Source organism: Aulonocara stuartgranti, assembly GCF_965226115.1.
Source record: "Aulonocara stuartgranti genome assembly, chromosome: 3".
NCBI classification, from domain to species: domain Eukaryota; kingdom Metazoa; phylum Chordata; class Actinopteri; order Cichliformes; family Cichlidae; genus Aulonocara; species Aulonocara stuartgranti.
The window spans coordinates 76512273-76533787 of NC_138941.1; the positions used below are offsets into that span (position 1 = coordinate 76512273).

The 21515-nt window shown below is 46.4% G+C and overlaps 1 protein-coding gene across 1 annotated transcript; it reads left to right on the top strand.

Moving 5' to 3' along the window:
- Positions 1-9329: 9329 nt before the first annotated feature.
- LOC309703645 (uncharacterized protein) lies at positions 9330-19739 on the top strand. The gene is made up of 6 exons (XM_082528578.1): positions 9330-9425; positions 16535-16576; positions 16665-16937; positions 17026-17268; positions 18195-18401; positions 18506-19739. Exons 1-5 carry the CDS (start codon positions 9389-9391, stop codon positions 18371-18373), a joined length of 774 nt encoding a protein of 257 aa, XP_082384704.1. The 5' UTR covers positions 9330-9388; the 3' UTR covers positions 18374-18401; positions 18506-19739.
- The last annotated feature ends 1776 nt before the right edge of the window (positions 19740-21515 follow it).

The window sequence follows — 21515 nt, forward strand, 5'->3', positions numbered from 1 at the left end:
TGTGTACTGTTTTTCTAGAATATCATTACATTTACATAAGTAGACTGTGATCTGACACGTCAAATGTAAAATAACATAACATCACTGTAAATGTAATAAAACACAATTTACTTGTTTGTTATATATATTTTGTTGTACATATGCATATTTAGATCGTAAAAATACATCCAGGAATGTCTCCCATCATGCCTTGGGACATGTGCTGCTGTTTAGATGTTCTTGTTTTATTGTTTATGGTTACGTTACTTTTAACTGTTATCTTGAATGTTGTGTTTACGCCATGGTGCAGCGTCACTGACAGTTGTTGTTTTGTAGAGAGAGTGCTGTACCATGAGTGACTTCTGTTGTGCTGTTGTTGAACTTTGAGGCACATAGTAGCACCAGCAAGTGTTTAAATGAAGAGCTCCCCCTACCAGCTTGGAGTTAAATAACAAGCTCAATCTCTCTCTGCGAGCTTCCTTGTTAAGATTTCTCTGCATGCCAAAATGTAAAACATTGCACACACAGGGTGGCCTTTTGTTGTGGGCAGTCTGAGGTACACCTGTGCACTACTCATGATGTCAGATCAGCATCCTGATGTGGCACACCTGTGAGGTGGGATGGATTATCTCAATATAGCAGATGTGCCCACTACCACACATTTGGACTGATTTGTGACCACTGTCTGGGAGGGATGGTTATATTGTGTATCTGGAATGAATTTTAGGTCTCTACGTCCATCCCATGGGGAATGGGAGCAAAAACAAAAGTGTTGCGTTTATATTTTTGTTGAGTGTAGTTCAGCTACTCCAGGATCGGGCTCTGATTTGGGCTCAAGCTGTGCTTCACGCCAACCCTGAAATAACGTATTCTGACTTTCTGGATAAGTTCGAAGACGTCTTCGACAGAAAATCCACCACGCTCACAGCCGGCCAGCGCCTGCTCGCGCTCAAACAAGGCAAGCGGAGTGTGGCTGATTTCTCTAGTGACTTCCTCACCTCGGCTGAACAGACAAAGTGGGGGGAGGAGGCTCTTAAGAGTACTTTGCTTTCTAATGTTAACGAAGAAATAAAGAAAGAACTGATGCTTCGTGAACTGCCTTCTTCCCTAGACGCGCTTATGACCCTGTGCGTCCGGTTGGATGATCGCGTGCATGCACACCGGAGTGCACACACACGGACTGGACAGGAATCACTGGAGTATCACGGGGCCTCTCCTGCCGGCTGCGGGCCGCGCGACTCCGACACCTGTAATGAGGAGGAGCCCATGCAGCTTGGACACTCGCGGCTGATGCCTGCAAGAGCGCCAGCGCCGTCTGGCCGCCGGTGAGTGCGTCTATTGCGGCCGTAAGGGTCACTCTGTCTCCTCGTGCCCGACGCTGGCAAAAGGGCGCGCTCACCAGTGATTGAGAGGGTGCTGGTGGGCGATCTGTCTAGTAAAAACCCTCTCCCCAGACTTCTCTTACCCGCCAAACATCGAGTGCAATCTGTTTTTCACTCGCTTTCAGTACTCATTGACTCTGGGGCTGAGCAGAACTTTATTGACACCTCGCTCGCCACCAAACTAAACATCGCTTTGGAACCCTTGTCACGCCCTCTCCGCGTGCACGCGCTCTCTGGTCACCGCCTGCCCGATATCACTCATGTCTCGGAATTCCTTTCGCTGTCTCTCTCGGGCAATCACACGGAGAGGATTTGTTTTTTTGCATTCACAGCTCCGCTCACCCCGCTGGTTCTCGGTCACCCCTGGCTTGTGCTCCATAACCCGCACATTGACTGGGAGAAAGGTGACATCCTAGGTTGGAGTGTGAATTGTCACGTCTTGCCTTCGGGCGGCCACGTCACCTGTTCCGCTTCTTCCCTCTGGTTCGCCGTCCGACCCCCCGGATCTTTCGGCGGTCCCGCGGGTCTATCATGACTTGCGAGGCGTGTTCTGCAAGGATCGGGTGCGGTCCCTTCCCCCCCACCGCCCATATGACTGCGCTATCGATCTCCTTCCGGGGGCTCCGTTGCCGTCTAGCCGCCTGTACAGCCTCTCCCAGCCGGAGCGGGTCGCTATGGAACGTTACATTTCTGAGTCGCTTGCTGCGGGCTTGATCCGTCCCTCCTCCTCCCCGGTTGCGGCTGGGTTCTTCTTCGTGGACAAGAAGGATGGTTCGTTGCGCCCGTGTATCGATTATCGGGGCCTTAATCTGATCACTGTCAAGAACAGGTATCCTTTGCCGCTGCTGTCCTCTGCTTTTGAGCTGCTCCAGGGCAACGCCTACCACCTGGTTCGCGTCAGGGAGGGGGATGAGTGGAAGATGGCCTTCAATACTCGCCAGGGGCACTTTGAGTACCTTGTTATGCCCTTCGGCCTCACCAACGCTCCCGCGGTTTTTCAAACCATGGTGAACGAGGTGCTTCGTGACTGTGTTAATCGCTGTGTCTTTGTGTACTTGGATGATATTCTCATCTTTTCTAAGACGCTCGCGGAACATCAGGTGCATGTGAGACAGGTCCTGCAACGCCTCCTGGAGAACCGGCTGTTTGTGAAGGGGGAGAAGTGTGAGTTCCACGTGCCTGCAGTAGCTTTCCTGGGCTATATAGTTGAGAGGGGAAATCTACGAACAGACCCTGGAAAGGTGCGTGCGGTGGTTGAATGGCCTGTCCCTCCTAATCGCCGCCAACTGCAACGTTTTCTGGGATTCGCTAATTTCTACAGGAGATTCATTCGCGATTTTAGTAGGATCTCCCTCCCTCTCACTAAACTCACCTCTCCGAAGGTTCGTTTTCAGTGGGATCCTGCCGCTCAGCGAGCCTTCGCCCAGCTCAAGGAGAGGTTTTCCTCGGCACCCATCCTCCGGCAACCGGACCTCACACGGCAGTTCGTGGTGGAAGTCGACGCTTCTGACTCCGGGGTGGGGGCGGTTCTCTCGCAACAAGAGGACGGTAAGCTTCACCCGTGTGCTTTCTTCTCTCGCCGTCTCTCGCCCGCAGAAAGCAATTACAACGTCGGGGATCGGGAACTCTTGGCCATAAAACTCGCCCTGGAGGAATGGAGACATTGGCTGGAGGGAGCTGCTCACCCGTTCATTGTTTGGACGGATCACAAGAACCTGGAGTACATCCGTTCAGCCAGACGTCTCAGTTCTCGGCAAGCCAGGTGGGCGTTGTTCTTTGCTCGCTTTGATTTCACCATCACCTACAGGCCAGGATCTCGCAACGTGAAGCCAGACGCCCTGTCCCGGCAGTTTTCCACCAAATTCAAATTCAAATTCAAATTTTATTTGTCACGTACACAGTCATACACAGTACGATATGTAGTGAAATGCTTGGACAACTGCTCGTGACCTAAAGAAAACAAAAAAAGGAAAAGGCTATGAATAAGATAGGAAATAAATATGAAAAATTAAAAAGGGTAAATTTAACTAGGAAGGAATAGAATATAAATTAAGGTTAAAAATGAAATAACTGTACAACACAAATTAGAATGAAGGGTAAATTTAACTGGGAAGAATAAGATAAAGATAAATATATAAATTAAAGTTGAAAATAAAATAACTGTACAACAAAATACACAATACACAATATAGAACTATATAAGAATGTATGAAGAAATCTAAATATAAATAAATATATACACAATAACAGCAGCTGTACAAGTATTAACCGGAAATGAAGAATATAGTGACCAGTGTTGTGCAAAACCAAAGTCCAGAAAGTCCAGTGTGTGTGTAAGAACTGTATGTGTGGGTCAGTACTGTGTGGTGGTGTGATTGAGAGACCGTATCGCCTGCGGGAAGAAGCTCCTCCTCAGTCTCTCTGTGTTGGTCTTCAGGGAGCGGAATCGCTTTCCTGACCTCAACAGAGAGAACAGTCTGTTGTTGGGATGGCTGAGGTCCTTCACGATCTTCCTGGCCTTGGTCCAGCACCGCCTGCTGCAGATTGAGTGCAGGTCAGGGAGCTCGGAGCGGATGGTGCACTCAGCTGACCGCACAACCCTCTGTAGAGCTCGTCTGTCCTGCATGGTGCTGTTCCCGAACCAGGTTAAGATGTTTCCCGCCAGGATGCTCTCTATGGTGCACGAGTAAAAGTTCCTGAGCACCTTGGAGGGCAGTTGGAAGTCTCTCAAGCGTCTGAGGTGGTAGAGACGCTGACGGGCCTTTTTCACCACGGTGTTGATGTGACAGGACCATGACAGGTCCTGCGTGATGTGAACTCCGAGGTATTTGAAGCTGTCCACTCTCTCCACTGGGCACTCGTTGATGACGGGGGTCTGGTAGTTCCTCTCCTGCTCAATGCTGAAGTCCACTATCAGCTCCTTTGTCTTACTGACGTTTAGAAGGAGGTTGTTCCTCTGGCACCAGTTCTCCAGATTCCTAATCTCCTTCAGGTAGGCCGTCTCGTTGTTATCAGAGATCAGGCCCACCACGATGGTGTCGTCAGCAAACTTGATGATGGTGGTGGAGCTGGTAGTGGCCACACAGTCATATGTGTACAAAGAGTACAGCAGGGGGCTCAGAACACACCCCTGGGGGGCTCCAGTGCTGAGAGTGGTGGAGGCAGAGACATGTCCGCCCATCATTACTGCCTGTGGTCTGCCAGTTAGGAAGTTGGAGATCCACTGACACATAGATGAGCTGAGTCCCAGATGCTCCAGCTTGGTGGTGAGTGTGGAGGGAATTATGGTGTTAAATGCAGAGCTGTAGTCTATGAAGAGCATTTTAACATAATTCCCCCTTCTAGTGTCCAAGTGAGTGAGTGATGTGTGGAGGAGATGAGAGATGGCATCGTCTGTGGAACGATTTGGACGGTAAGCGAACTGTAGTGGGTCCAGTGTGTCTGGTAGTGAAGAAATGATGAAGTCTTTGACCAGGCGTTCAAAGCACTTCATCACTACTGAGGTGAGGGCTACAGGGCGATAGTCATTGAGAGAAGCAGGGTGGGGTTTCTTCGGGACAGGAACAATGATGGACTCTTTGAAGCATGTGGGGATCACCGACTGAGATAAAGAGATGTTGAATATCTCAGTGAACACAGGAGCTAGCTGGTATGCGCAGTCTCTTAGGATACGACCTGGGATGCCGTCTGGTCCTGCTGCTTTCCTGGTGTTCACTCTCTTGAAGGCTCTCCTTGCTTCATGCTCGGAGATGACGAGCACGTTTCCGGTGCTGGCAGTATCTTCCTGTCTGCAGCCGTTAGCGCCGCTAACACTAGCATTGTTGGAGACCTTAGCTGCAGCCTCGAAGCGAGCATAGAAAGTGTTCAGCTCGTCTGCCAGAGTCACGGCCGCGTTCGTCATACCGGTTGTTGGTGCTTTATAGTCCGTTATTGTCCTTAGTCCCCGCCACAGGCTCCTAGAGTCACTCTGTTGGAGTTGTGACTCTAGTTTCCTCCCGTAGCGCTGCTTCGCCTCTTTCACCGCCCTCCGCACGTTATATGACGCGGCTTTGTACGGGTCCATGTCCCCCGTCATGAGTCCCGTGTTGTAGGCAGCGGTGCGGGATCTCAGAGCGTCGCGGATGGTTTTATCCACCCACGGCTTCTGGTTGGGAAACGTTTTGATAGTCTTTGTCTCCACGGTATCATCCGCTAGTTTCCCGATGAATCCCACAACCACTTCCGTAAACACGTTGACGTCATCGTCGGAGCTGTTTCTGAACATGCCCCAGTCTGCGTCATCGAGTGCGTCCTGTAACGCGGCCACCGATTGATCCGTCCAGCGCGCGACCTTCCTCTGAACCGGAACTTCCTGTTTCAGCCTTTGTTTGTATTTTGGCATGAGGAAGATGGCGGCGTGATCAGATTTGCCAAACGGGGGGCGGGATTGTGCCTTGTAGCCGTCCTGTAGTGTAGCAGTGGTCCAGTGTCCTTTCACCCCTGGTGGGGCAGGTGATGTGTTGATAAAAGTTCGGCACTGCGCGTTTGAGGTTGGCGCTATTAAAGTCCCCCGTCACAATAAGCGCAGCATCCCGGTGTTGTGTCTGGTGCTGTGTGAGTGCCTCATGCAGCTCGCATAAGGCGGTGACCGTGTCCGCTTGTGGTGGAATATAAACGGCACTTACAATGACCGATGTAAATTCCCGAGGTAGATAAAAAGGACGACACATGATGGACAGTAGTTCCAGATTTGGTGTGCAGGAGCGTGTGAGAGGAACAACGTTCGCACTGTTGCACCAGTTGTTGTTCACCATTAAACACACGCCGCCTCCCCTTGACTTCCCCGAGTCCCGTGTCCTGTCCATGCGGTGAACCGAGAAGAACTCGGCCGGCTGGATGGCGTGGTCCGGCACCGCTGGGTTCAGCCATGTCTCGGTGAAGCAGAGGAGATTGCAGTCCCGAATGTCTCTCTGGAACTTTATCCTGGCCCTGAGGTCGTCAAGCTTGTTCTCCAGTGACTGGACGTTGGCGAGCAGGATGCTAGGCAGAGGTGTGCGGTGTGCACGAGCTCTCAGCCTGTTCCTGACGCCGGCTCGCTTCCCTCTAGGCCGCCGCCGCTTCCCTTTGTTCTCCCTCGAGATCTCACTCGGCCAGCTCGGATCCGGAGTTAAAAACTTCGAATTGTGAGTACATTGTAAACCAATAGAAACAAGAGTGTCACTGTCATACCTAATGTACCCAATGGTGATGATTTTGCCGATTTAGAAACGCTGAAAACCAACTTAAAAAACAAAGACAAAGAAAAAGTGGTCGGAGCAGTCGTGACGGCAGCCGACCTCACCGGCGCCATCTTAAATGAGGAGGAGGAGTCGGACCCTGAACCCGTTCTGCCAGCGGCCTGGGTGGTTGGAGTCGTTTCCTGGGAGATTGAATCCCTCATTCAGGAGGCACAAGAGACTGAACCGGATCCTGGTACCGGCCCGACTGGCCGCCTCTTCGTCCCCCTCGGCGGTCCGCTCCCAGGTACTCCAGTGGGCTCACACTGCCCGTTTCTCATGTCACCCCGGGGTCCTCCTCACCCTGTCCTTCCTTCGACGCTACTTCTGGTGGCCCACCATGGCGAGGGACACCAGGGAGTTTGTGTCCGCCTGTCCGACCTGCGCCCAGAACAAGCGGTCAAACCAACCGCCGTTGGGCCGTCTCCTACCTCTCCCTACGCCGGCCCGACCATGGTCACACATCGCTCTGGACTTCATCACTGGACTGCCTCCCTCTGCAGGTTACACCGCTATACTAACTATCATCGACCGTTTCTCTAAGGCCGCACACTGTCGCCCTTCCTAAACTCCCTACTGCTCTGGAGACGGCTCGGCTCCTCACCTCACATGTGTTCAGGCTCCACGGGATCCCCGAGGACATCGTCTCAGACAGAGGACCACAATTCACTTCCCGAGTATAGAAGGAATTTTGCACCGCGCTGGGAGCCAAGGTCAGCCTCTCTTCCGGTTTCCACCTGCAGAGCAACGGACAGTCCGAACGGGCTAACCAGGAGTTGGAAGCTGCCCTCCGGTGTGTTGCCTCCCACAATCAATCAACTTGGAGTGAACAGCTGCCATGGATCGAATACGCCCACAACAGCCACCGCCGCCACGGGCAGGTCACCCTTTGAGGCATCCCTGGGCTACCAACCACCCCTGCTCCCAGCTGTCGAAGGTGAGCACTCTGTCCCCTCTGTTCAGGCTCACCTCCGCAGGTGCCGCTGGGCCTGGCATGCTACTCGGGCCGCTCTACTCCGCACTAAGGAGCGCAACAAAGCCCTCGCTGACCGTCACCGGACACGGCCCCTGAATACTCCGTCGGTCAACAGGTATGGCTGTCTACCCGTTTTGTGCCGTTACGGACCGAGTCTAAGAAGCTGTCACCTCATTGGCCCCTTTCCCATAGACTCCATTGTCAACCCTGTGTCCGTTCGCCTCAAGCTGCCATGTACCATGCGGATTCACAATGTTTTCCATGTGTCCCAGGTCAAGCCTGTGCTCTCCAGCCCGCTGTGTCCTCCCGCCAGGGCCCCGCCGCCCCCCCGGCTTGTGGGTGGTCAGCTGGTCTACGACATCTCCCGCATCATGGACTCCCGGCGCCGGGGCAGGGGTTTTCAGTACCTGGTGGATTGGGAGGGCTACGGGCTAGAGGAACGTTCCTGGGTGCCTCCGGCGGTTATTCTGGACAAGAATATGCTTCGGGACTTCCATCGCAGGCATCCAGGTAAGCCCGGTGGGTCGCCGGGAGGCTCCCGTTGAGGGGGGGGGGGGGGGGGGGGGGTACTGTCATGGTCCCTGTGCCTGCCCAGCCGGCCTCACAAGGCTACACTTGTGTTTTTGCTTTCTCTCTCTCTCCCCTGCCTCTCTGCCTGGGCGGAGCTCACAGCTGGCTCCCGCCCTTGGCTCACACAGCTGTTGGCGATCAGCTGATTACCCATCTACTATTTGAGGCTGGGTCACAGATCCTCTCATCGCTGGATGATTGAGCTACTGACGTTAGTCTTTCTTTTGGTCTTATACCTTTACGCCCTACCTTCGTGATTTGTGAGTGATTTCTCCCTTCCCTGTTCCAGTTTATCTTCCCGGACCTGTGACCTCCCCGCGGTACGGACGTGTGTGAGTCGGCTGTGAGGACGTGAGCGAGCGTGAGAGAGAGAGAGAGCCTTCCCCTAATCCCCTGGAACCCTGGACTTTCCCCTTCACTGTATATAGTATTGCACTGGTGTGTAAATAAATCGTGTTCTGAGACGTCAACCTGCTCTGCGCTTGAGTCCCTGCTTTCAGTTTGTGACATGAGTAGTCTATTAAATTAAGTAATCTACGTGTATTTGTTGATGAGTGCCTACCTTTTATCAAACCAGTTTGGTCAGGATGAATTAAAAGGGGCGTTATTTTCTCTAATCTTTTTGAGAGAGCTTTGCAGATTATTTTAAGGTCTACATTAATAAGGTACGGTGGCTGGGAAGTGCAAATCGCAACAAATTAAAAAACCGCAACAAATTTAAAAAAACCCACAACAAATTACAAAAACCCCACAACAAAATACAAAAACCCCACAACAAATTACAAAAACCCCACAACAAATTACAGAAAAAACCACAACAAAATACAAAAACCCCACAACAAATTACAAAAACCCCACAACAAATTACAAAAACCCCACAACAAAACACAAAAACCCCACAACAAATTACAAAAACCCCACAACAAAACACAAAAACCCCACAACAAATTACAAAACCCCCACAACAAATTACAAAAACCCCATAACAAAATAAAAAGACTAAAGACTAAAGACTAAAGAAGACTAATCCACTGTGGACTGTGGTTGGGAGGCCTGTGCTGTCTGAGCATGATGCTGGATACTGGTTAACTTGCACCTGTGTGTATCTAGGACAGCTTTTATTGTGGCGGTGCCTCCTGTCAGAGTGGTACAGCTTCCTGTTGAGAGTCTCCTGAGAGGAGGGTGAGGTCGGAGGCAGTGAGGAGCTCTGTAACGGGACTGTGAGGATGAAAATGAGGCTGCTGTCTGTGATCCTGCTGCACAGTAAGAAGAATTTCTCACCTCTGATCCAACACACACTCTGAAGGAGCTGCTTTTTCAGTGTGTGTGTCTCCTTTACACACAGAGATGTTTGCAGGGTGTCAGGATGTGTGTTCAGCCTTTCTTTGCTTGAACTTTTTGAAAGTTTCTAAAATAACGCAGGTGTGGTGGACAGGGGGGTTGTTCCTCTGGGTTTCTAACCTGGATGAGAGTGTGTGTTAATAACTCTAAACTCTGTTAGAGAGTCTGCAAACTTTGAGCTCATCCACATGTAAATGCTCATTTAGAGCAGTGAGCACAGAGTTTGGAAAAACTTCTTAAAGAGAGAAGGTTGTCATGAACTCTGCTTTTTTATAAAGTCTTTATGCATCAGAGCTGTGTGCCTTTATTTGGCTACATGTGCTTTGTTACCGTTTGCAGGCTTTATTGATCAGCACCTTCCTGTGACGGTGCTGGAGATCGATTTTGTGCATTTTATGTAAAAAGACTCTGTTTTTTTTTGTTTTTCAAAAGGGAAAGTCTGCACGTTCATGTGGACACAAGCCTGTTCATGATACGAGTCAGGGTGATGTGGGGGTGGGATTGAGAGTTTCTAATGAAAAGGACACAGAAAGAGAAAGTGAAGGATGAGACCGTTACACTGATAATCCAGACGACTCTCCACTAGTCTGTACTTGTCAAAACTGGCATCTTACACCATGAAACTGTTCTTACACTGTTGTTTTATAACCCGTTCAAAACACTGACATGAGTCCACTATCAGATAAGATTATTAGTAACCTTCACTGTTTCTGTGCTGTGATGAGCTCTGAAACCTGACTGAAACTCTTCCAATAAGCCATTCCTCTGCAGATGATCTGTTAGCTGTTTGACAACTACTCTTTGACATGAAAGGACGGTTGGATACTGGCGTATAATTGGCTAAGACTGCTGGGTCTAGATTCCTTGTCGTGGTTCTGTTTTTTGTTTTTTAATTGATGGTTCTTAGTTATTTTTGCAACTCTGTGATTTCCTAGCCTTTAGGTTTTTTCTCCTTGCCTCCCTTGTGTTGCTTGTGTAGTCCCATTATGATACTTAATTCTACCAAATCAATGTTTATCCTTAGCCAGCAGTGTCAGGGATCCCTCAATGCTGCCTCGGGTCCACTATTCCTCAATCTGTAATGATAGAGCTATCCTCTGAAAGCTCTGTGCAGTGACCACCCCCCACTTCCGCACTTCTATCCGCTGTATCACCAATAATGATTCAAATTATAAAGTAAAGGAGTTATTAACAGCTTTTTCAAATTTTATATATACAGTGGGGCAAAAAAGTATTTAGTCAGCCACCGATGTGCAAGTTACCCCACTTAAAATGATGACAGAGGTCAGTAATTTGCACCAGAGGTACACTTCAACTGTGAGAGACAGAATGTGAAAAAAAAATCCATGAATCCACATGGTAGGATTTGTAAAGAATTTATTCGTAAATCAGGGTGGAAAATAAGTATTTGGTCACCTCAAACAAGGAAAATCTCTGGCTCTCACAGACCTGTAACGTCTTCTGTAAGAAGCTTTTCTGTCCCCCACTCGTTACCTGTATGAATGGCACCTGTTTGAACTCATCATCTGTATAAAAGACACCTGTCCACAGCCTCAAACAGTCAGACTCCAAACGCCGCCATGGCCAAGACCAAAGAGCTTTCGAAGGACACCAGGAAAAGTATTGTAGACCTGCACCAGACTGGGAAGAGTGAACCTACAATAGGCAAGCAGCTTGGTGTGAAAAAATCAACTGTGGGAGCAATCATCAGAAAATGGAAGACATACAAGACCACTGATAATCTCCCTCGATCTGGGGCTCCACGCAAGATCTCATCCCGTGGGGTCAAAATGATCATGAGAACGGTGAGCAAAGATCCCAGAACCACACGGGGGGACCTGGTGAATGACCTGCAGAGAGCTGGGACCAAAGTAACAAAGGTCACCATCAGTAACACACTACAACGGCAGGGAATCAAATCCCGCAGTGCCAGACGTGTTCCGCTGCTGAAGCCAGTGCATGTCCAGGCCCGTCTGAAGTTTGCCAGAGAGCACATGGATGATACAGCAGAGGATTGGGAGAATGTCATGTGGTCAGATGAAACCAAAGTAGAACTTTTTGGTATAAACTCAACTCGTCGTGTTTGGAGGAAGAAGAATACTGAGTTGCATCCCAAGAACACCATACCTACTGTGAAGCATGGGGGTGGAAACATCATGCTATGGGGCTGTTTTTCTGCCAAGGGGACAGGACGACTGATCCGTGTTAAGGACAGAATGAATGGGGCCATGTATCGTGAGATTTTGAGCCAAAACCTCCTTCCATCAGTGAGAACTTTGAAGATGAAACGAGGCTGGGTCTTCCAACATGACAATGATCCAAAACACACCGCCCGGGCAACAAAGGAGTGGCTCCGTAAGAAGCATTTGAAAGTCCTGGAGTGGCCTAGCCAGTCTCCAGACCTCAACCCCATAGAAAATCTGTGGCGGGAGTTGAAAGTCCGCGTTGCTCGGCGACAGCCCCAAAACATCACTGCTCTCGAGAAGATCTGCATGGAGGAATGGGCCAAAATACCAGCTACTGTGTGTGCAAACCTGGTAAAGACCTATAGTAAACGTTTGACCTCTGTTATTGCCAACAAAGGTTATGTTACAAAGTATTGAGTTGTATTTTTGTTATTGACCAAATACTTATTTTCCACCCTGATTTACCAATAAATTCTTTACAAATCCTACCATGTGGATTCATGGATTTTTTTTTTCACATTCTGTCTCTCACAGTTGAAGTGTACCTCTGGTGCAAATTACTGACCTCTGTCATCATTTTAGGTGGGGGAACTTGCACAATCGGTGGCTGACTAAATACTTTTTTGCCCCACTGTATATATTTCCTCGACATCATTATCATGTTAGCCAAGAGGAATCTAATCTGTCACTATGCCTTTTCACTGAGAGATGAGGAGTTTCATGATGGCGCTGTCTGTGATGACAGGAGAGGAATGATTTATAATGGTCTGTTTTACGTCTCATGTCTTATCAGACTTAGTTTAAAGCACTGCTTGCCTTACTTGTCCAGACAGAGCCCCAAACTTTGTACGCCATGGTACATCGCTACCACTCCATACAAACACCAGGTATTTTCTTACCTGTGTTAGAAAATACTCCAGTAAAAGATGAAGCACTGAAGAAACTTCTTTACTCAATAAAAGTTAAAAAGTACAGGCTGTGAAGTTGTTAAGGAATATATTCTAAAACACTTCTTCAGCAAAGACTTAGAGAAGAGAAACACACAGAACTTCTTGCTAGCAAGGGCAGCCTCCAGACTGAGACTCGTGCTGAGAAACTGCCCCGGTCTTTATTTATACTTCAGTGTGTGTGTGTGTGTGTGTGTGTGTGTGTGGTGTCCTGCTGATCAAAGGGTCATATAACATGAAAGCACAAAAGGTACATCCTTGGTCATCTATATGTAAAGAAGCACTTAAACTAAAACTGACATAGCTACGTTAATCCTGCCGTAAAACAATAAGACAAGGTACGACCTCTCTCATGCTCCTGGGATGTGGGTGTGAACACCTTAGAATGTTACAGACCTCCTAGGATGAGACATTCTTTCAATATGCCACCAACTATATACTTCTACACACAAATAACTACATGCAGTATTCTACCATATGCAAACTTATATCACTAAAAGATTATACTGATTACTAAGTACAATTTTCCATTGACATTCCCTCCTGTTGTCAGTAAAAACTTTAAGTGAGATATCAGTTTGTAACATCTTGTTGTACATTTTCTGTCACATCATCATTAATTACACAAAGTCTTCATGTTCCAACAGGTTGGGGTCATTATCATCATCACTTGTCATGGCTATGTATGCAGCAACAGTAGAAAATATTATGCGGTTAATCATGAGTTTTAGGCATGGCAATATACACGTTACAAAGACACAAAATAAAAGTAAAAATATCCCAACTCCGATGAGTAGTCTTTTTAGCACCTGTAACCAGGAGCCAGTGTAGAGCCAAGAAAGCCAGTCACTTGTATCACTTACATAGTCCTGATTTTGAGCCTGCTGGATCTGTCTCAAAGCATTCAGGGTATCAGTCATGTTTAATGAGTGTACATCGTCCAGTATGTAAATGCCGCATGTTTTATTGAAGAGGATGCAAAATCCCTCTCTCTCTGCTAATATCATAGAGTAGTTCTTCCCTGGGAGTTGGTCCAGGAACACATATAGTGTGGGGTATGTTGCCGTGCTGGGTAGATGGGAACAGACATAATAGTCTGTATTTGCCGATTCTGCTTTTGTTCTGTCGTGGATATAACGGTACCAGGCATTGTTCATCCGCGGAGGGATGTGGTCTTGCGTCATGTCTCTTAGGTGAGAGTTGTCATGTGTCCATCTTTTCTGCCTGCCTCCTGGTTCAGCTGTTTCCGGCACCAGCTGGGGTCCTGTAAAAGTGAGCGTCGTAGTAAAGGTAACCAAGAGGGTCCACCTTCCCATGGTTGCACACAGGTCCGTCACGCCTCGCACTTGGTTGCCCTAGAGTTGATCAGAGGCTGGAGGTTGAAGTGCGAGCTTACCCTACGGGGGCTCAATCAGCACTCCCCCCTCACCACTGAAACAACCAAGTGTGAGATTTCTCTATTGTGCTGTCTTGGGGGTGCTGGGGTTTCCTGGGACCTCAACCTTTTTGCAGTGGCTCTGATAAATCCAGGAGGGTCTCTCTGCTATTTTGCAGGCAGTTGAAATGGTCAGAAGCACTTGAATTGGCCTCTATCAACCCCCATCACCTCACTTCAGGCCTTCATCCTGCAGTAGGAATACTTATGACTCCTCCATTGTCCAACCTCTGCAGAAAAACCCCTCTGTGGAAAAAGGTGCTGGGTCCAGTTATCTTACTGCTGTTATGATCCCAGCAGTCTTCAGCGTGCCATCGTATGCACAGTATAGTGGCACAGCATTAGGTGATGGTCATAGGAAACTGCTGTCATCACCACCATAGCTTCTGGTTCCTGTGCTTTCACAGAATCATGATGCCATCCTTAGATTCCCTCTGCGCTGTCGATGGAGCTTGGCACGCTCCCCTCATCCTTCAGGTGCCCGTCCGTCGTCCACAATCTCCTCTGTTGGCCTCTGGAAATCCCCCTTGGCACAGCTCTCATTCCAACGCAGTTTCATGGTCCTTGCTGTGGCTCCAAAGTCTGATCTCATGATGGGCCCCAACCAGCTCGACCTTTGACCTCAACCACTGCCTGGGCTGTCAGCTATGCCTGGAATGTTTCTCGCTTCTCACTGGGCCTCTGAAGATTTCTCAGGAGATCCCTTTCACTGCTGTACCTGTATTTCCTTGCTAGGAGGAAAAACTTCTATTTGGAGAGCATGTCAACAATCATCAAACCACATTCTTTAGTTCAGTGAACTTCACTTATAGGCCATCAAAGCCTCATCTGAACATGGATGCACCACTTGCATAGGTTTAATACCCGTTGAATGAACTGTTAATCACACAAATCGCTGCAAAAATCATATAGAATAGAATAGAATTCAACTTTATTGTCATTGCACATGCACAGGTACAGGGCAACGAAATGCAGTTTGCATCCATCCAGAAGTGCTTTAGTGATATAGATATATTACAATATATATTAGCAATAGTATAGATATGTAAGTATATTACAGAAATGGGTCTATTATGGTATGTTATAATGTACACGGTATGAAGTATGTTGTGAATATTCTATAACTATAAGTATGTACAGGCTGTAGTGAGTACAAGCTATGTACAGGATATGAACATGATATAAATATGAAAAACTATACAGAATATGAAATAAATAACTTTACAGAAATCTGAGATATAGAGCTATACAGAAATGTGAACTATGCAAGTTGTAAACAGTTGTAGAATTAAAGATTATCGAATGTACAGAATGATTATTTACACAGAGCTATACAGTAGTGCAGTTAAGATAAGTGAGGGTGTAGATAGTTTCTACAGAGGCTATATAAAGTGCTAGTGGTTGTGAGTGGTGGTTCAGTCCATGTTATTATTGTGTTTGAGGGTACAGTTGTCCATTGTGGGTGTGTGTATGTTCAGTCCATGAGTTTAACGTGGGTCAGATGTCAGGAGGCAGAGTTCAGGAGTCTGACAGCTGTGGGGAAGAAGCTGTTCCGGTACCTGGTGGTCTTAGTCCGGGGGCTCCTGTAGCGCCTCCCAGAGGGCAGGAGGGTGAAGAGTCCATGTGATGGGTGACTGGGGTCTTTGATGATTTTCCCAGCCCTTTTCAGACACCGCTTCCTGTAGATGTCCTTTATGGCAGGAAGTGGTGCTCCGGCGATGCACTGGGCAGTTTTCACGACCCTCTGCAACGCCTTCTGGTCCGAGGCAGAGCAGTTCCCGTACCAGACTGTTATACAGTTGGTCAGGATGCTCTCGATGGTGCAACGATAGAAGTTCACCAGGATGTCTGAGGACAGGTGGTTCTTCCTCAGAGTCCTCAAGAAGAAGAGGCGCTGGTGAGCCTTCTTGACCAGCTTGAAGTACTGTGACTTATTGCCCCGCCCACTTTTACCACTTAAGCACAGCAACAAAGTATCTGTACTTTGGTAATGCCCACCTCTTTTGATAAACCATGCAGGGTTTATGCAATTTTTTTTTGCACACCCTATAAGAGGATGAAGCTCGTACACCAGGGGTGTCAAACTCCAGGCCACAAGAGCCGGTGTCCTGCAGGTTTTATATCTCACCCTGGGTCAACACACCTGACTCCAATGATTATTTTATTACCAGGCCTCTGGAGAACTTCAAGACATGTCGAGGATGTTTTAGCTATTTAAATCAGCTGTGTTAGATCAAGGACACATGTTATCTGACAGTATGTTTGCACTGAAGCACCGCAGCAATTTCCTAATGTTGTAAACCTGCTCAACATTTGGCAGTAAAACCCTTTCTGATTCTGATTCTGATTCTGAAACCTGCAGAACACAAGGCTTGGAGTTCCCCACCCCTGTAGTATACAGTCACACTTTCACTGACCCTCAGTGACCTCTGACCTTCAGTGACCGCTGTCCTCCTGTTGCAGGTGTGTGTGTGCTGCATCTCTCTGCACTGACTGTTTCTGCAGGTGAGTTGATGGAAGTGAAAACCATCAGTGAGACTCCAACAAGAACACAAATACATTTAGTCTGTCTGTGTATCTGTCTGCCCTTCAGTCTCTCTGAGTGTAACTCCAGATTACAAGCAGTTCTTCAATGGTGCTGCTCTAGCGATTCTGTCTTGTGATGATGATGATGAACAAAGAGTTGATGGATGGACAGTGAAGAGGACCAGAGGAGGAATCACTGAGAGATGTGGAGCAGCTGAAGGCCTTGTTCTTAAAAATTCTCTGTGTCAACTCAAGTTGCGTAACCCCTCTGATGGAGCTTACTTCTGTGAAAGCTCATCTGGGCATCAGCGTAGTGATGAAGTCAACATCATTGTTTCAGGTACAGATGTTCCAGCTGTGTCTGTATGACTCTGTGTGTTGGTGGAAGTCTGTCTCTGTATCACTCTGTTTGTGTCTCTGTTGGTCAGCTGGTTCTCTGATCCTGAAGGCCCCTTCATCTCCTGTGTGGACAGGAAGTAATGTGACTCTGCTCTGTCAAAGCAGAGACGGTGAACCGGTGAAGTCTTATTTCTATAAAGATGGGGACATGATTGGATCTGATCCTAAAGAAAATTTGACTCTCACTAATGTTCAGAAGTCTGATGAAGGTCTCTACTCGTGCTCCACTGAGGATCATCCACATACTCATGAAAGCAGGCTGACAGTCAGAGGTCAGTGCAATGATCTTTCTTATTCAACCTCTTTTCCTGGACTTTAGTAGAAATGTCATAGAGATCAATGAAAGGTGGTAGGTTATATCTTACTTTATCGATACATGTTCTCTTAATGTATTCAGGTCACATAAACAGAGCAGCCAGAGAAAATTATCCCATCATTACAAAGGTTGGAATATTAAAGAAGGAACAAAGAAGTCCATCTTCACTGTGGTGGCACAAAACCTCTATTTGACTTTAAAACTCTGCTGGATTTACTAAAGAGACTCAGTGTCAGGTTGTGACTGACAGATGTGAACATTAGTTTCTTTTCAGGCCCATGTTTCTCTTTCAAGAGGAGAATATTTAATATAAATATAAATGTGAGTCACTAAGGTTTAACCACAGAGAAAAGCACATTTCATTGCTGCTGTGAAAGATGCAGGGAGTCTGTTTGGAATGAGACCATCTCCTCTGCTGATCGGGCCCACCACAGTTGACACACCTGTCCATTGGTATTGTAGGCAGGCTTGCAGTCATGTGTGTGAGGACAGTATAGGAGAGGACTCAGGATAGGCAGAATCCCTCGATCCAATCGTCTGCAGTTGATCCTGATCTAACTCGTTTATTCTATAATGCTGATTTCTGTCTGCGGTCTTGAGATGAATATGAGAGAAGAAGATGGGTACGCCCAGACCATCACTGCACTCCTCTCCATCCTGTGCCTGATAAAGTCCATAAATAAAGACTTTCATGACAGATAGAGTCTCAGTGTATCCTCTTCTACAGGAGGCGACACAGGAAAAACCTGAAGCTCATTTCTTTAGTATTTCAAGAATTCAGACAGCTCTGTCTATCAGTGAGGAAGCTTCCACAGACTACTGGAACTGATGAACTGACCAGATAATAAACTGACTGAACCATCTTTGTCATTGTTCCGGCAGATCCTCCTACTGTAAAACCTACCACTACTACTACTACTACTACCACTACTACTACTACTACTACTACTACTACTACTACTACAACAACCACAACCACTCGTCGTCGCTCTTCTGGCCCTCCTCTCACAGCCTCCATCATGTCAGGTCTGCTTTCTGTGGTTCTCCTGGTTCTGGTTTGAGTTCTGCTCCTTTGGAGGAAGCTAAAAGGTAAGAAGTGTGTCAGCTGAGTCACAGAGCACATACATGTGTGTGTTAGGGAAGGTCAAAGGTCACCAGATCTGAGCTGAAATTGCTGATGTTTGTCTTTGAAGAGGAAAGTGAGGACGCACTCTGCCTTATGGAGGACCTTCATCCTACTGTCTCATCATTGCCCCCCCCCCCGAAGCTCCAGTAACCAGTATAAAAGGGGGTGTGTCTTCAGAGTGTCAGCTTTGCTGTTGTATCTTTACTGCTGGGCCTGGGATTTTACATGTTTTGTCTTATTATGCAGCACTTTGTGGTTGTTTTTAAAAGTGCTTTTAACCCTTCAAGACCTACCATTGAACCAATTCTGCCAGAGCTTTTCTTTATATTTTTACATGCTGCCATTTTGGGGAGCATTTCAAGTTACTGTACACCAATACAACCATTATAGCCCAGATTTTAATAACATGTATGCATTAAGTGCATAGTAATTACATAAATTGCAAAAAAAGTGCAACAAACTACAAAAAAACTGAAAATCGCTTTTTTTTGTTAACATATATTTCTAGTTAGCGAAATTTAAGATGCTTATTCCTCAAAACTGTAAATACAAAAAAGTTGCACAAAATAGTTTCCCATCACAGGAAATTTATTTTATTAAGTGTCTTCATAGTTTTATTTTTGAAATACGCCAATTTTTATATACTGCAGGAAAAACGAAAATAAGTATTATAATGCAGATTTGCAAAAAAATAGTTTATTTTGATGCATATGCTATTTCCAGCAGTACAATTTGAATTCTAAGCATCCCAGAAACGACACAGAAAGTCATAAAGTCAAACATAACTTTTAAAAACACCAGTATAGGCTTAGAAGGGCCTGATGGTAACAAACTACATTTCTGCGAAAATGACGTCACTTCTGGTTTCGGGCAGGTCACGGCGGATATGCGATAGTTCGCGCTGATGAACGTAGGAAGTGTTACGAACAGCTGATCGGATCGGCAAAGCATGTTTCTGGGATATTATGTTTTTGTTGCTGCAAGTGCTTTTTATGCAATTTTTGCAAAGCTATAGGACAAGCTGATGTAAGTACAACTCCTCCGGTTTCATATGCAAAAAAAAAAATTGCGCTATTTTACATGGTTGCAGTGCTACTGGGATTTAAAAATAGTTATGCAAAACGGAGCATGCCCACTCTGACTGGCTTTTTAAGGGTTAAGTAAAATATTTTTGGATGTTTAAAGGTTTTCCTGCAGCTCTGCAATGACTTGTATTTTCAGACATGACAGCTGTGACTGTGTGTGTATTACACAGGTTTTGCGCTGTAATAATGAACTATTAAAGTTTCTCACCACAAACACATTAATGTCTGAGTCTTTGTTCAAGATTGCTGGAGAGCAGCTGGTCTCCAAGCACAGCACCATGACAGGGTGGCAGTCAGTAGAAAATGTGGAGATCAGGGAAATATTTTACTGCTACTATTCATAACCATCATCATTACCATTACATTAATTATCATTTCATCAAAGCATTTATTCAGTAAATTACACATGTTCTTAGTTAAGATTATTACACCGATCACAGAGAGCTTCTGTCTAGTAAAAGGTTAGAAGCATCAACGGGCGGGGTGAGTCTGAGTGCGTTGGAGGTTGAGACACACACACAAACAGTAGTTAGACTCATATTTAGGTAAGAGTTCAAATAATAGTTTGCAAAAGCTTGTGACTGCAAAACTGTGTCTGCCTAAGGGACAGTTTGTTCCAGGAGATGAGCGAGAGTTAGAAGATTAATAGGAAGCACCTGGCCTCGAGACGGAGAAGATGTACTTTTAAATGTGTCAAAAGTCATCAACAGAACATTTGCATATCCATGTATTGTATCTGCTTTGACGCATGAGGGGGCGTCATAAATAATACCCTGATGTTATAAAAACAACTGCTTGTGTATCATTGGGCGGAGATCAATGCTGTCGGTATGCAGTGTTCATCTCCCCACGCGTGTGTTCATTGTTTGACCGAAGCTCTTCTGGACCATTGTAGTTTTTGTGCTCACCCTCAATATTTGAACTCTATTAGAAACATTAGAAGACGTTTCTGATCATCAATGGGCTGATATGTGATTAAGACAGTTAAATGAATGTTATGCTATCACTGATAAGAATGAAATAAATCGTGATATACAGCAACAGATTGATTGCGATTTTGCATTCTGACCAGTTGAGGCCAATTTTAACCGCCCATTGAACCTCATTATTAAAAGGTAAAATGTTGCATCTTTTGGTCTGGTTTTAGTTTCTGGAGAGTGCTAACGTTCTTGATGTGTTGATGTTGGGCACTGAGGAGGACTGAATACGATAAAAAAACAAAACACACATTGTAAATATGATACTCACTAAGATCATTTCTTTTAACCTTGACTGATCTTTTCAATTTAAAATGTCCTTAATTAACTAGTTTCAAATAGAAGCTCAAGTAACCACTATAAAAGCAGGGAGTGTGTATTTGGAGAGTTTGCTGTGCTACTTTCCTTTTTAAAAGTTTTCCTTCAGCTCTGCACTGACTTATTACCTGACATTACCAGAGATGGGCAGTACTGCAATCCAGTAAAGTGTAAAGCAAGGGATTACTATGGCAAAAAAGTAATTAAATTACATACTGCTTGAAGGTATTCCACTGAGACCCATTGTTAGCAGCATGAACTCAGCCACTTACAACATTTCAAAACACCTTGCTACAACCAACTTCACCCCCGAACAGAATGGCACACTGTTAGACCTCTGCCTTACCTCCACAATATTTCAAATATAACGAGGTTTTCTACAGACACGAACATGGATGTGCCATAGGCTCCCTGGCGTCACCTACTGTAGCCAACCTTTACATGGAGGAAGTGGAAAGAAAGTCTCTTGGCTTTTTAAAAAGGAGAGTACCTAGCCACTGGTACAGATATGTAGACGACACCTGGGTCATAATTGTTGGAGTTGTCATTGTTGTCATTAAAACTGTAAATCTTCTCCCAAACTGCATGTTCGTATATTTTCTTCACGTGAGGAAACTTGTCTCCTGGGGTGACAAACAGAAGTCTTTATCACTGTAATAATAATAATGATAGATTGCATTTATAAAGTGCTTTTCTA